Source organism: Poecilia reticulata, linkage group LG7 (genome assembly GCF_000633615.1).
Source record: "Poecilia reticulata strain Guanapo linkage group LG7, Guppy_female_1.0+MT, whole genome shotgun sequence".
NCBI classification, from domain to species: domain Eukaryota; kingdom Metazoa; phylum Chordata; class Actinopteri; order Cyprinodontiformes; family Poeciliidae; genus Poecilia; species Poecilia reticulata.
Genome location: NC_024337.1, coordinates 28619230 through 28635125, shown reverse-complemented (window position 1 = coordinate 28635125; position 15896 = coordinate 28619230). Strand labels below are relative to the sequence as shown.

At 41.8% G+C, this 15896-nt stretch overlaps 2 protein-coding genes across 4 annotated transcripts; one reads left to right on the top strand and one right to left on the bottom strand.

Annotated features, from left to right (window-relative positions):
* The first annotated feature begins 469 nt into the window (after positions 1-469).
* Positions 470-7795, top strand: ttc34 (tetratricopeptide repeat domain 34). 2 transcript variants are annotated; one of them, XM_008414802.2, is made up of 8 exons: positions 470-1036; positions 1785-3560; positions 4164-4386; positions 4926-5118; positions 5266-5432; positions 5766-6039; positions 6186-6403; positions 6812-7795. In XM_008414802.2, exons 2-8 carry the CDS (start codon positions 1849-1851, stop codon positions 7343-7345), a joined length of 3321 nt encoding a protein of 1106 aa, XP_008413024.1. In that variant the 5' UTR covers positions 470-1036; positions 1785-1848; the 3' UTR covers positions 7346-7795. The 2 variants fall into 2 exon arrangements, with proteins under 2 accessions (XP_008413024.1, XP_008413022.1); XM_008414800.2 differs by having other exon boundaries at positions 470-1261.
* alas2 (aminolevulinate, delta-, synthase 2) lies at positions 7602-15035 on the bottom strand. Of its 2 annotated transcripts, none has more exons than XM_008414799.2 (10): positions 14921-15035; positions 13541-13889; positions 13370-13462; positions 13033-13255; positions 11768-11952; positions 11358-11537; positions 9976-10140; positions 8927-9195; positions 8359-8521; positions 7602-8137 (listed from the first exon to the last, which is right to left on the bottom strand). In XM_008414799.2, exons 2-10 carry the CDS (start codon positions 13866-13868, stop codon positions 7974-7976), a joined length of 1770 nt encoding a protein of 589 aa, XP_008413021.1. In that variant the 5' UTR covers positions 13869-13889; positions 14921-15035; the 3' UTR covers positions 7602-7973. The 2 variants fall into 2 exon arrangements, with proteins under 2 accessions (XP_008413021.1, XP_017161507.1); XM_017306018.1 differs by having other exon boundaries at positions 13544-13889.
* Positions 15036-15896: the final 861 nt, after the last annotated feature.

Below are 15896 nucleotides of genomic sequence, written 5' to 3'. Positions count from 1 at the left end.
TACAAGATGGTGATTGTCTATATATATCTACAGCTGCATGGAGGAAATGTTGTCACAATCAAGTAAAAAAAATCCACCTGGTTATCATGTCAATGACATGTTTTGTTCAGAAAATTAAGCATGAATCATTTCTTGGAAGGCTGAGTTTTACTCGCCTCACTCAGGTCTATATTTACTGCCAGACGTCAAGTGTCGCTAAAATAGAAACGGTCTGACGAACGAAGCGGGCTAAAAACCACGTCATGTTTCAGTGTGAAGAAATTCATGAAAAGATGAGAAAGTCATTTATATTTATCATAGAAGGGTTACAAAGCTGTTTCTAACCATATGGGACATCAGTGATCTACAGTGAGAAGAAAGAAGAGGAAAGCTGAAAATGTACTCAGAGAGGAATGAAGACTCAACCAGGACATGCCAAAAAGAGCAATTATTATAGTGTAATTGTCTGGGACAATTTTACTGCCACAAGGAATGAAACCATGAATTCTGCTCTCCAGCTAAAATCTTGAAAGCTGACATTATCAAAGCACACCAGTAAGTCCACCTCTGAATGATTCAGAACAGAAAAAAAGAGGAAAATTATATAGTTTTACAGTGGCCTTAAATTTAGGACTAATTAAGATGCTGTGACATGACCCCTCAGTGTTTCTGAATTAAACCAATTCTAACTTCTAGAGGTTATTAAATGGGTTCACCATGTACTTAAATTCTGATGGGAACACAAAATATTTTCTATATTTTCTGCGGTAAGGCAACTGATGATCTTTTAGTTTAACGTTTTGCTTTCTCTGCAACTCTTCCTATTTTTTTTTTTTTTTACATCGCCTTTAGCTCTGAGATAACAGTACCACGGAGAGGATCCAGTCCTCTGGCAAACCCCACGGCCTATCATAGTGTAAGAACCTGCGTCTGTGGTTTCCAATGGCAACCACGAGCCGAGCTCCTGAGAACGACTGTCGCGGAGAGCTGCCCGGTTCCGAGAAGAGAGAGGAGTCAAAGCGGGGAATTGCTTCACCGACATGCGAAGCTTATCGCGGTCAGCTCATTTCTGTCTTCGCACACTTTCTGTCTATCGCCTAATTGCGAAATCTTCGAAAAATAAGCACTGGAGTCCCTGTTATTCGGACGCACTCGCGTTGCCGTGGCAACCACGCACCCACAGCGATTCAGTTTCATAAGTGAGGCCGGGGTTGACTGCACTCGGGTTGTTTACCGCGTGGAGAGAGAAAGAAATCAAAACAAGGCTAAGGCCACCACAGAGGTGGGTTGGTGGTTTTACTCACTATGAAAGTACAAACTTTTGTTGGCTTTTGGTGGTGAAACAAAATGTCATGAGAGGGTTAATGTAAGCCAAAGTACCACACGGGGGCGCTCTAAGATGTTTTTTTTTTTAAAGTCATATTAGAGGCAGACTTTTTCCTTTTTTATTTTTTTCAGCATAATTTTTAAATCAATTCAAATAAAAAAAAACTTTACTTATCTCAAAGGGAAATGACATTTTGTTGTAACTCATATTACTTATGGTTCTTCAAGGACTTGATGCAGATCTATGGCTGTGGGCAGGAAAGATCTCCTGTAGCAGTCTGTATTGCAGCATAGCAGTCTCATGAACAGTATGCTCAGGATTTATTCAGACTTATCAGAGTAGATGGGGTTGAATGTGCAACAGCTAAAAAGCGGTGCTCTATTCAGAAATGCCTATACACAGACACACAGAAATCTTGTAATTGATACTTGGTGAGGTTCTAAAACTATTAAAAGTAGACTTTTTCTCCCTTTCGCAGAGGGATTTCGCAGGACTTTACTGTATGAACAGTTGAAGAGAGGAAAGAAGAGAAAGGGACTGACATGATCATGACTGCTTTGGTTTGTCCTCGAGTCGGTGTTTCGGAGCTGTGCGCAGATGGAGACAGGTTCCTTCAAAGTGGAAACCCGGGGAAGGCCACAACACTGTACATGTCTGCCTTCAGGACTCATGCCACCTCTGCTGTATCCCACATGAGGAAACTGGAAAGGTCCAGTCTGGTTAAGGTAATCTCTACTCTAGAAGGCTGGCTGGACGGTCATGGGGACAATCAGTCAGCCGACGGTATCAATAAAGGCCTTGCGGCTGTTTTCCTGTCAACTCTGTGCCCCAACAATTTGTCTGCCACCATTTTTAAAATGGAATCCCTCCTCCAGAGTGGCGGGCTTGGCTGCGAGGAGATTTTTGCACGCTGCACAGCTCTGCTCGAAATCAAACGTAATCTTCATCTGGAAGGCTCGACTCAGGTGTTGCTGGAGATAACGCGAGCGCTGGCCTGCCTCTTTTCACAGCCTCACAGTTCGAAGGGACTACAGCTTTACCTAGCAGCTTATCGGCATAACAAATTAGAAACGGCCTCACTGGTCTGCAGCAGACAAGCTGCACACCTGCCCAAAATAGTAAAAGCTTTCAAAGATCAAATAATGCCTATGTGTCCCTATGTTGCATTAGATAACAAGAGGTCAGCGACCCCAATGGAGAAGAATGCTATCGATGTAGAGGATGCGTCTACAGTTGTTGAGTTTTTAATGGCTGTTTCCCCTGATGACAGAGAAATACAAGAACTTCAAGCAGCAGACTTGCTCTCGATGGGCAGGTTTGTGGAAAGTGCAGAGATCTACACTTCTCTTTTACATCAGAAATTGTCACCACGGCCTGCTGACGAATTACCCGAGTATGGTCCAGAGAGGAAAGCCAGACTCTTAACCTGCCGAGCGGCTACTTGTCTCTCAGCAGGTGGCAAAACGGCCGAGGAGTGCACAGATCTGGGAGAGGCGTTTGAGATCCACCCTGCCACTGCCAGAACCTACTTCAAAAAGCTTTTCACCGATTACGGGACAGGGACGGCAGCTCGCAACCACCTGCGTCAGCAGGCTGAGAGGGGTTTGTCTAGCTTCAAAGAGAGGGTCGTTGTCCGCGCCGACCTAAGATCTACAGAGGGAGTAGAGCTTCTGGACCCTGTGATCACTTCCCTCCGGACGCTGTGCCATTTAGAGCCTGATGGAGGAGGCAGAGAACTGCGAGTGAGGCTGGCTGACTGTCTCCTCCTCAGAGGGGAGCACAAAGAGGCTCTCTCGATCTGCAGCCAACTAGCTGCTGCCCAAGGCCAACAGAGCTACCAAAACACAGTCAAAGTTCTTTGTGGATACGCCCGGCTTCTTTCTGGGGACCACAAGGGGGCGTTAGAAGATTTTCAAGCTGTGTTAGAGCACACCACGCCGCACCCGTCCAGCTGCGTGAGGGCACTTTGTGGCAGGGGGCTGCTGCGCATGATGTCTGGGTCAAATTACCTCACAGCTCTGGACTACATGACAGCCAGCAGGCTGCATCCCCAGGAAACTGCTCTGACACTCCGCTGCTTGGTGCCGTGGAACTTTAGGGGTCTGCTGTTTACGGTTCTGCTCGAGCAGGGCCGAGTCATGCTGGAGGGGTCCGCGAAGGACAAGTCCGAGTCCGGTTCAAGTGAAGATCCACAGCATCCCAAACATAAGGGGCAGCCTCAGGCACCGTCAAAGAGAGAAAACCACAGCGCAGGGTACGACATCTGTCCCACTGACAGGGAGTTTGGTTCACACGTGTTTTGAGGAAGAGAAAGAGAAATAGCAACATGATTGCAGCTTCGTAGATATTCTGCAGCTGCATAATACTTCTAACTTCAAAATGTAAAACTTTCACTCCTTGTGCTTGAATTGATGTCAATGGGGCTGATCTAGTGATTTTTTTTTTTGATTAATTGATATCAAAAGATTTTTTAAAACAGAATTTGAAGCAGGTGAAGTTAAAACTGCCACATGAAGAGTTAAGGGTAGAACGTGTCTGCAGACAGTTTTTTTTTTTTTTTTATCTTAAATGCTAAATGTAACAACGATTTTTGTCTTAATCACAGCTCCCAGTGTGTTGTTCTTTCAGCAAATTGCCTTTTTTTTGAGTCTGTGTACTCCAGTTAAAAATTAATTAATTAATTAATTACTATTTCAATAATCATTTCATTACAATAAATGTGATTAACCGTTTCAGCCCTAGACAAGATGGAGAATGTAAATTTAGCCGGTCAAACCTTCTTACGTTGTTTCACAATCATGTTTTTAGTGTGATGTCTTCATAGTTACGCTGCATCTTTGGTTGCTTTACACACTAGAACTCCTACTGGTGTCCATTCTCTGGCCGGGTTGCTCATGGACCTTCAGCCCCATGCTGACGGGCCTCACATCCTCACAGCAGATGCGTTGTACCAGCTCGGGCGAGTGGAGGAGGCCTACAGGTTACTGCTGTCTGTGGCTTCCCCCAATCCTCGGGCTCCTGTCCTGGCTCGCCTCGCACTCCTGCAGCTCCACCGGGGCTTCCACTATGACACCAATCAGGTACAAAGGTTAGAGATAGCAACATAATTATATTTTTTTGGTTGGACCAAACAACAACAAAAAAAAAATCTACTTTTATCAACCAAACTTGATTATCCTTTAATTTTGCCCAAACAGCTTTCTAGACAGCGTCTCAAATGATTCATAAAATGGAGTCATTTACACTCCTCTAATTAGATTTTCCAATTTATAACAAATTGATCAAATCTGGGCACTCGGCAGAAAAATAAACTAAATCTCTTCTTGTTTCATTTCACCTTCCTTAGCAGCAGGAGTGTGCAGTCTCTCCAGAGATTCTTAGTCGGCTCACTCATCTGTAATTCTGTTTCTGGGAAGCTGTAAGGCACCGGCTAATTATAGCTCATTTTTATATATTGACTTTAACTCCCAGCTATTCTAAATCTTGACGGATGGGAGAGATTGTTGAAGGTGCCATCCAACTGAAAACCACCTCTAGATTCTACCCCAGGATCTAGTCTCGTCAAATTACTACAACCTTTATTTCTACATCATTTACTGTTTATTCTTTTCTTCTTCAGCTGCTCAAAAAGCTCCTTGCATGCGGGGAGACCAGCTGCCTGCGCAGCCTGCTGGCTGTGGCGCAGCAGAAGGACCGAGCGCTGCTGCAGGGACTCTGCCACACAGCGGCTAAACGCATCCTGGACGCCTCGACGGAGGAGAGCTCTGTCAGGGAAGCTGTGGCGTACCTCTCTATTGCTATCATGGCCTCTGGTGATTAGCTTTGCTAAAGAGTTCTCGATATTTTGTAGCAGTGCGTTTGTTATTGTCGACCACATACGTTTTCGGCAACACGTAGCATAAAGCAATACGATTTGAAAATGATGCGCTCCTTTTTTCTTTTCTTTTTTGTTTTTAAAGTTGGGGAGGCAGAAGATTCCCTGTTGGAAAGAGCGAGGTGTTACGTGTTGCTGGGCCAGAGAAAGACGGCCATATTCGACTTCAGTGCCATTTTGAAGGAGCGTCAGAAACACGTTCAAGCTCTCTGTGGAAGAGGCTTCACGTACCTCATGCTCAATCAGCAAAAGGTACTTTTCAGCTGAAATAATGGCAAAGCTACTCTTTTGCTGGGTCTAAATTTAGTTTGTGCAAAACCTTTTATGCAGGGAACTGCAGGACTGACTAAAACATGAAAAAGCCAGAATGTTGTTTTTTTTTTTTTTTTTTTTTTTTACATTTTGACCTCCCCCAGCCACTGAAATAGAAGTAAAATTCTCATTTTCAGAGCTCGATGGTCTGAAGTCATCAGCGACTCGACCATGCTCATCTCATGACATCAACATTTGCGGGAAATAATCAAATATATATTGCCTGAACACAATCGACTGATAGCGTCACAACTGTCTCCTCCTCTCACCCAGGAATGTGTTCACGACATCCTCGATGCTCTTCAGATCAAATCCGACACGGTCGTCAAAGAGATCCTGTCACTCAAAGACAAAGCCCGGAAGCTGATCTGCGACTGGCTGCATCAGTTCGGTCGCACCAGCTTGTCAAACGCCGTGATCGCTCAGTCGGTTCCCTGCCACGACGAGCAGCTGAGGGAGGCTTTTGTAATTGGTGGCGCTTTGATGAGGACAGACAGCAGAGACCCCAGATGGCATCTTCTCTATGTGGACACACTTTTAGCCAAAGGTGGGACCGCGTCTTTGACAAGCTGCGCGGAGAGTAGTGGAGCTTTGGTGATGTCAGTCAGAATTTCCTGGCAAGTTTTGACGTCAACAATAAGACACGTTGTAACTCTCTGCTTTTTTTTTTTTTTTTTTTTCTGGTTCCGTCAGGTGAGGTTAAGGCGGCTTCCAGCCACCTCTGCCAGGTTTTTGGCCAGGAGCCGAGGGACGCGGCGGCCCAGGCCAGGCTGGGAGTGGTGGAGACCTGGCAGCAGAGGGACAGGAGCAGCGCAGCCTACAGGCTCAGCAAAGTCACTGGGAAAGATTCATCTAGTCTGGACTTCTTGCTGGCTCTGATCCCGTTTAATCAGCGAAAATGCATGGCGCAGGTAAGCCTTTGTGCAAGAAACCTGAGGGGAAAACTGCAGCGAAGCTTTTAGTCATATACGCTGACTTGGAAAGTAATTCATATCGTTGAACTTTTTCTTAGCATTTTTCTTCCCCACCGTAACTTTGCATAAATGTAACGTGAAAGGCAAATGGAAGTGTAATGCGTTTATAATCAGCCTCTTCTAATCTGACACCTAATAATAAATTATTTGCTGTAGAGGCCTCCTTTAGAAAACAGAGTGAACCTCTATAGTCGAGCATCATTTACGAGAAATTACGGAAAAAGCTCTAAAGGCGTGAATAGCTTTGCTTTGCACTGTAACTAACTGCAATGATTTGATGAACTTTACAAGGTTTGTGCAGGATAAGTTAAGAGCGAAATCTTCATTTCCCTGTTTTGATAACAGGCAGCAGCTCTGGAAGCCGGCGTTTTGTCATCGGCTGGCCAGTGGAATCAGGCTCTCGCTCTCCTGACAGTAGCCGTACAAGCGACGGGACACCGCAGGTCGCAGTATCTTCGCCAGCGGGCCGCCTGCTTCGCGCAGCTCGCCTCCCATGAGCGGGCGGTGGCTGACCTGGACGGCGTCATCCAGAAACATGCCAGCTGCTCAGACGACCCCAGAATCTGCGCGGAGGATCTGTGTCGGCGAGGCCACAGTTTGGTGCTCTGCTCCAGAGAGGGAGCAGCTCTGGAGGACTTCACCCGAGCATTGGGCCTCCACAGGGAGCAGGCCCTTCAGTGTGTAGAGGCGGGTCTGGGAAGGCAGCGTCTGGCTGAGCTCTTCATGCGAGCGGCTCTGCAGCAGTACGGGGAGCAGCAGCTCGATAAGGCCTGGACGCTGATCGAATGCGGCCTGGTGGTGGACGGTGAAAACGCAGAGCTACGCAGGCTGAGGGCAAAGGTCAAACGAGAGGTGGCCGGCCCGTGCAACGTCAACTAACTCTGAGGGAAAAGATTCAGGTGGACACAGAAGATTTTGTGGTATTTATCTGCTGGAGCATCATCTAGGACCTTATAGGACAAATCATGGTAATTCAAAGCACTCTGTGTCTTCCAAGTTCAGCCTAATTTTAGAATCAACGTCTTCATGATGGAATAATGTTTAATATGATGCAAATATATTATGTTTTAGATACCAAACAGCACAGTCAGATAATGTTGTATATACATGTGGAGCGCTAGCAAAGTCATTGTTGTAACAAACAATAGATGCTTATTTTATTGAAAGCAACACTGCAGCCCTGAATATTTACTTCAAACTGTCTTAACACTTAACACAGGAGATTTAAGAAAGTGCCAAATGTGCAGGTTTCATGTTTTTAAAATGCTGGAGGCGTTTCTTTAATCATATTCACGGCAGCAAACACTCATTAATAAGTCAAAAAAAAAAGATATATATGTATATATAAAAATAAAATACAGAAAAGCCAAAAAATAAATACTGGGTTTTAGTTTTAGTTTAATTTTGCCTGTGCGTTAATATGCTGGTCTGCGAAGAAAAGGTAGGACTCATTAAACTTATGCTCCGACTGTGCAGCTTGTGACGAGACGAAGCACAGACTTTGTTTCTAAGCAGACACAGTGATGTACTGGGGCTCCATGTTGCCGAAGTAAGATTTCTCCCATTCGCTCATGAGGTCAAAGTGCAGCGGGCGGTCGCAGAAGTTGCAGGAAGCCGTGCCTAGGCTGTTGAGTGGCAGACCCACTTCCTGCCAAACCTCCATGAGTTTCCCTGTGAACACAAAACAGACAGCAAAACAAATTTTTTATTTTTTTTTTTACCTATTTTACTTCTACGATTAAACTAAAGTAAGTGTTGCAACTATAGTGTTGTTTTTTGTGTTAGTTTGCATAGTAACGACAGGCTCCCAATTTACATTGTCAGTCGTTGTGTCCTCTCGCTCACTGAACTCGTATGTCTCTGACCTCACTGCGGCAGAGATCCACACTCACCCACAAAATCCTCCATCATGCTGGGGTTGTGGTGGGGAGACGGAGCCAGGCGCAGCAGCTCCTCCCCACGAGGCACCGTGGGGAAGTTAATGGCCTGGATGTAGATGTTGTGTCTCTCCAGCAAAATGTCGCTCACCTTGGTGTTCAGCTCGGCATTGCCAACCTGGAAAACAGGACAGGAACACTTTAATTAAACGGCTGGTCCGGCAGATTCAGCTTTAGCCTGTATGGGTCTGAGTGGCAATGACGTAATGTAGCTCATTAATCCTAATAAATAATGTAAAACTCTGTATATCCGTAATTGTTACATTTGTGTATTCTTTTTCTTTCATTTCTCAAATATGATTGTTTTTATTGGTCTTTCACACAAAATCCAGTATAATTAAATTTGTTGTTGTAAAGTGACAAGAGTGTAAAAGCCGTGAAGCGGTGATGCGTAATCACAGGAAAAGTGTTGTAATAAGAGGGACAGACCTGGCAAAACGTGAAATCTACGAGGAAAGTAATTGTTACTGAAGCGTAAAACGCTGTACGCTGCAACTTCCAAATGTTAGGGAAAGCTTCCTACCCGAATGGGGATGATGTGGCTGGGGCAGTTGACGACAGGCAGGCCTTTGTCCATGAGCAGCTGCCTCATGAGTTTCACGTTCCTCTGGTGGGCCCTGCGGAGCACCTGGCCCTCGGGACTCTTCAGGACCCGCACAGACTCCAGAGCCCCTGCCAGGACCATTGGGGGTAGAGCGGTGGTGAAGATGAAGCCGGCCGCGTAGGAGCGCACCGTGTCCACCAGGGCGGCGCTGCTGGCAATGTAGCCTCCCACGCAACCAAAGGCTTTTCCTTAAACGGTGAGAGAGATGACAGACTATGTGTGAGCTACATAAGTTAGCGAAATAACGAACACATTTGCATTTTGAGCCCGAGATACAGAACTTTCAACTAACGGCACTAATATTTTAATTACCAAATGATTTGTAATCTTATTTTCACGATTGCATACATGCACTCAGTGCTAATGTATGTATCAGTTTAAAAAAAAAATTTAACAAATCTTTGTTTCAATTGTATTTAATTTTTTTTAGTTGATTGCCTGAAGGTAAACAACTTAAAGGGTCACACTTACAGGAAAGAAAGGAAAAGTTCATATGGTATAATTCAGGATTAGTTTAAATTTGTATTTATCTGAAACTTGCAGTTGTTCTTAGGTTACACTCAGCATGAACTGCGCACTTTATCATCGCTGCCAGAGAGGGAGGAGGACCGACACCCAGCTGATAAAACCTCTGCTCCTCCGATGGATGCTCACGCCTGGCCTGCTCTCTTTTCACCAGCGCCAAAGGAGCCATTTGAAGAAAGTTGTTGCAGCTATTTTGGCTCTAGGACAGTGTCGGTTTGTATACAAGTGTCTACACATGGGAGATAAGCCCACCAGACAAATAATTTACTAATGACAGCCAATAGATGGCTGATGTAAGTGTGGAAACAATTTTATTCTTTTTTTTTCCCTTTAAATCAAAAATGTGCCCTTTTGAAGCCTTTTCATGCAAAAAATAAAATAAAAAGCAAAGCAGCTTAATAACTTCTGCTTTTCAGAAAACGCTACATTCAAACTGAACTCACCTAGGGTTCCAGAAACAACGTCAATCTTGTGCATAATGTTGTCCCTCTCTCCGACTCCGGCCCCGTGGCCTCCGTACAGACCCACAGCGTGGACCTCGTCCACAAACGTCAGGGCCCCGTAGCGATGAGCGACATCACACAGCTCTTCCAAAGGACATATGGCCCCTGAGAAAACCATGATAAAATTAGCTGTGTGTAGGTGAACAGCGGATCCCTACAGCTACACATATCATCACTGTGCATAAATTAAGCTGTATGACAAATACTGTGAAGTATTTTTGTCTTGGTATATATTTTTCAAAATGACTTGAAGGGATTTTGTTTGAAAGTTACTTTACCTGTGTTTCATAGAGTTTTCAGTAATGTGTGATATTAATAAAAGAGAATGAAGCTGGAGAAAAATTTCTTCCCACATTGGAGATGGCGTTGAAGAAAATAAAGAAAAACTAGACTATTAAAAATAAACCTGTCATAATTATGCATTTCTGAATGTGATGACTGATTAAGGAATATTTTGCAATATCATTTTCTATATTGAATAACAGAACGCTAACTCTCCTCTATTTGCTTTTTTTTCTTTCTTTTTTTTTTTTTACAAAAAATGCTAGTTATTAATCTATATAATTTCAGTTTGGAAATCATTTTTAACAAAAAAACAAACAAAAAAAAAAAAAACACATGCATGCTAATTTGTACCTGTTTCACTATATTGTTTCATGAAATGAAATTAAACTGAGCTAATGTGCGATGAGCTAATTTTCAGGAGAACAGCTCCAGGAAAGAGGAAAAATAGATTTTGAACCAGATAATTAGTTTATCAGAAGTTCTTAAAATTCGAGTATAAGGCATAAATAAATTATAGAGCAAAGTCTGTTTGTCAGACCCTGAAGATCTACACTCAGTATTGCAGCAAAAAAGAACAAAAAAATACAGAATTATTGTAATAATAAACTTAGATTTCTAACTAATTAAAACACATGGGACTTTCTTTAAAAACATGAGACTTCATAACCTGGGTGAATTAGCTCAAGATTGAGACAGTATCTAAAGGTTTCCTGCATGGATCCCACAACTTTCTGAACCAAAACAACTTTTAGTTTTGTGTTTTCAAATCAGACCACTAGCCAATACATATTACTGGAATCAAAATTGTTCTTAAAATCACCAAGTTATAGAAACGACTAAATGTACATCTGACACAGATCCAAACACAAACAGCAATCATAAAACACACAGACACACACACACACACACACACACACGCACACACACACACACACACACACACACACACACACACACACACACACACACACACAACAACAACAACAACTGTAGAGCACAAACTAGAATAAAGTTTGTTGCCATTACAGTGGACTCACCATCCATGGAGTGCACGGTCTCAAACGCCACGATCTTTGGAGTCTTCGGGTCGGAGCGCTGCAGCAGTTCCTCCAGGTGTCGGCTGTCATTGTGGCGGAAGATGAAGCGCTTGGCCCTGCTGTTCCTGATGCCTTGGATCATTGACGCATGGTTCCCTGCATCAGAGTAGATCTCGCAGCCTGCATGGCAGAGGGAACACCCCATGAAATGAGAGGCTACTCTATATAGGACAGTTAGGGGTTATGGTTCAGATTGGTATAGTGTGCATAAAACCCTTGTTCAGTTGTAAAATCACTAATTTATATTATGTCCTGAACATGGCTTTTCAAAAACAGTTCTGAAGCAACTCCGACTCAGTCCTCTTGTCAGTGACCGAATTTATTCATCCAGATCATGGGTTTCCACTTACCTGGGAGATTTTTTGCCAGAGTGAAGAGGGTGGAGTCATTTGCAACAAAGCAGGAGGAAAACACCAAAGCAGCATCTTTCTTGTGCAGTTGAGCGAGCTCCTTTTCCATAGAAACGTGGAAGTTGCTGGTGCCGGAGATGTTCCGGGTCCCTCCAGCTCCTGCACCGTGATTCTCCAGGGCATCTCTGAGGACAGCCAAAACCAAGATTATCTCATTTAAATGGCCGGTTCTATATATCACACCAATTTATTTTTTTCCCCCACAGTACTGGTTCTAGCAAATTTTTTTGTGTGTTTTCTGACTTAAAATACAACAAGACTTGTAGTTGTAAGCATATGCAAAATCTAAACCCGAAGGATCCTTGTTATGATTCATATGCTAGTTTTTAGCAGGGATGCGCTCATGCTAACATGTGGTAAGGGCAACGTCAATTTAAAGAAAAGGTGATTTTTAAAAAATTATTTTAAGTAGATCTATGATGATCTGTAGCTGTTATAATATTTTGTTTTCATTTATGGAGATTAACCTTTCAGTTTCATTAGAGGAACGGAGGTTTAGGAAATAAGGTTATAGTTGTAGGGTGTTAACTGATCACCTTGTTTTAACAGACATTAAAAAAGGTATCAATTAAGAACACTTTTTTCTTTTTTACATTTAAGAAAGAAGACCAATTTGGCATCCAGAAATCCTCTATCAGATTCAAATGAACTTGGTCTAGGATGCTACAAGTTGTTAATAGAACTTTGAGTCAGAAAAAACATGTTGGTCAAAAATTTAAAGATACATTTAAGTTTGGACTTAAATTTATAATGAAGCGATTGTTCCTTGTGTTGGTCAATTTTATTGCAAATTTAAATGACAATTTTTTGTTTTTGCATTTTCTGTATGCCTTTTGATGCTTGGATCTGATTGGTCTGGCACTTAGAAGGACGCCCGTATTAAAGGTTTTGAGGCCTGTGAGTTGGGAGCCCACGCCGCAAGAGTTAAAATGATCATAAAGGATCATGACTCACAAAGAACATTAAAAAAATCGCCAACAAAAGCACATATTAATAGGAATATTAATATTTTCAAATTATTTAGACAATGTTATGCAGATGATGGATTCCTGAAGGTATTCCAAACTCAAAGTGCAGTTTCTGGACCCACCTAAACTACTAAAATACCTGAGTTTTCCTCTGAATTTTAATAGTACACATTAAAAGAACAATAAGAGAAACAGACCTAAAATACAGAGTTTTTACCTGTCAATTCGTCTGCCTACCTGATGGCACCAAGGACCTTTGGGTGCCGGCTCATTCCCAGATAGTCGTTGCTGCACCACACTGAGACCTGAGAGGCCTTTCTTGCAGAAAGGGAGTAATCCTCGGCATGGGGGAATTGCTTGGCGCTCCTGTTTACGGTCTTAAACACTCTGTAAGTGTGGTCCTTCTTTTTCTCTTCAATCATTTCCTTGAAGAAGCTATCATAATCGTAACTGGGTCCAACTGGTTTGTGGGTCACATTGACATGAAATTAGCCATCAGAGACGACGTATTTTTAAGGCATGATGGGAATTTATCATGTTAAATAAAGAGCACGTTGGAAATGGTCAATCTTACCCATGTTGTCATTGAGTTGGATGTCCATGCTGGTTTGATGAGAAGTTGAAAACACGGACTCTTTTACGCCTTTCAACAGAGAGGTCATCAAACCTGCGAGAGGAATTTGTGAATTTTTGTGAACTTGGCCTCTGTTAAGAGTTAAACTTGTGACACTCCCGTAACCCCTACCACCTTCGACGTCCTCCTGAACCTCAGGGCTAGCTTTAACCATCCCAATCTGTGAGCTGACGAAGGGGCAGCCCTTCGATGCAGACACCGCCACCTGAGTTGCGGTTTGAGCAAACTTCCTCTTTTGCTCCACTGTTGGAAGCTGGCCGTTGGGTTTGGTGGGCGAGGAGCCCAGCTTGGCCTCCAGAGAGGACGTGCCGCTCACGGTGATCTGCCGAGCGATGATGGGACATTGGTCGGCCAGAGACAGCAAAGCAGCTCCAGTTCTTCTTAAAGCTGGATGTGGGACAGACTTCAGGAAGGGGCAGTGATGAAGAAAGGCTGCCATTGTACCGGAGCTGTTCTTATCCTGGCAAAAGGCAGGAAGCAGGAAATTATTGCATCTGTTATGGCGATCTGTTGTCTTAGTGAATTTGTAAAGGCAAACTCTATTCCTAGAGGGATGATGGTGGTGTAATGGTTCAGCATGGAGGTTCTAATCAAGGGTGTGTCATTCAGCTGCTACTTATCTGCACGCTGCAGATCCTCAAGAGCCGTTCTGACATCACCAGCTGATTACGGCAAAACTCTAAGTTTTTCAAATTATGAACCCCTTTATCCATCTATTGTCAAAATATTTCATAAAAGACAGGAACAAATAAGTTTCTGACTCAATAGTTTTTTTGACTAATCTATATCACTATATTCATAAAGACTGATCAGTGTTTTAATTTTCTAAATATTATGTCCGTGTGTTGTTTCGTTTTGTAAAAGGCTGGTTCTCCTTATCTGCTGTGGTCAACTGATAAAGCAGTTCTAGGGATTTGTGGCCTTTTCTTGTGGCCGAATGTTTTCTTTCCTTGGGTTTAGTTACTAATTACTAAACACTCCAACAATATCATAACTAATAACTGCTTGGTTTGTTTTGTTTTCTTAATGCCTGACATTTTATTGGTATCATTTATTTACAGCTATGTACACATAGATCCCAAAAAGATCAAATGCAAATAACAAAAAATAAATAAAATAAAACAAATAAATAAATGGCTTCTTTAAATGAAACTTGTAACGTGAAAATAATATAAACAAATAAAATATGCTTGGGTATTATTGGGTAAAATAAAAACCACAAATGAGTAAATAAAATTTTTTAAATTATCTAAGAAAACAACCATAAATAAATGACTTTGTTAAATGCACTCGTATTACTATTGAATAAAAAACAAACATTAAATAAGTAAATATATTTACAAAATTACTAAATAAATTAAATATAACATACATTTATTAGATACATTCCTGAAATTATTCACCAGAACATAAACACTAACTAACTAACTAACTAACTAACTAACTAACTAACTAACTAACTAACTAACTAACTAGCAAACCTGAACTCACCTGTTGACCTGCACTGAGGACGAACTTCAGAACAGCAAACAGGCAGAAAGTAAGAGAGAGTAGACTCTTTCTTATACGTCAGATGTTAAAAAGAGTATTTTGCAATCTTGTGTTCCTATGAAGGGCTCAGCCTGTAAGGGGGCCGGGCAGGGAGCTGGTAGCGTATGTGTGGGAGGTGCAAAGATGCAGATATGTGCCGTTCACCTACCCAGCTTCAGTTGGGTCTGACAAAAAGTGATAATGTCATAATGAAAGATTATATGCCACTGAAAAGAAAAGCTCAATCTTAGACCACGTTTAATGTAATCTTCATTTAATCACAACAGCCTAATTTAAAACAGATGAATGTGCATGTGTTTGTTTTTTAAAACACTTTAAATATGGTCTACTACTTGCCATTGAGAGTTTAGTAATTTTATAGTTTTTAGGAATTAAAAATAAAGATACTTTAACAAGTTCTGGTCATATACAAAAAGCTACTGATCAATACCGGTACATAGTGACCAAATCATTTCTGTTTGTTAGAAAGACTAAAAAGGCAATGACTAGCGTATTCTTTATACATCAGAGACTCCCAGGTGAAAAAAAAGTATACTTTAGTATACTAAATTTTAACATACTTTTATCGATGTACTTAAACTATACTATTTTGGAACAACTAATTTTGTGCTTAGTATACTTTAGGAGTATTTAAATAGTATTAAATTAGAACTAATAGTGTATTTTAGTATACTATACATAATTTTTTGGAACAACTTCAGGTGTACTTAGTGTACTTAAAGTATACTTTTTAAATATATTTCAGAGCGTTATTATATTTTGATATAATTATTATATTTTGAGTGTAATAATTCTGTCTCAGAATTATATTAAAAATATACATTTAATATATTTCAAATATATTTTAAATATACTATTAATATATTAGTAATGTATTTAAATTACACTTAATTTTTATTTTTGATTTCCTGCTATT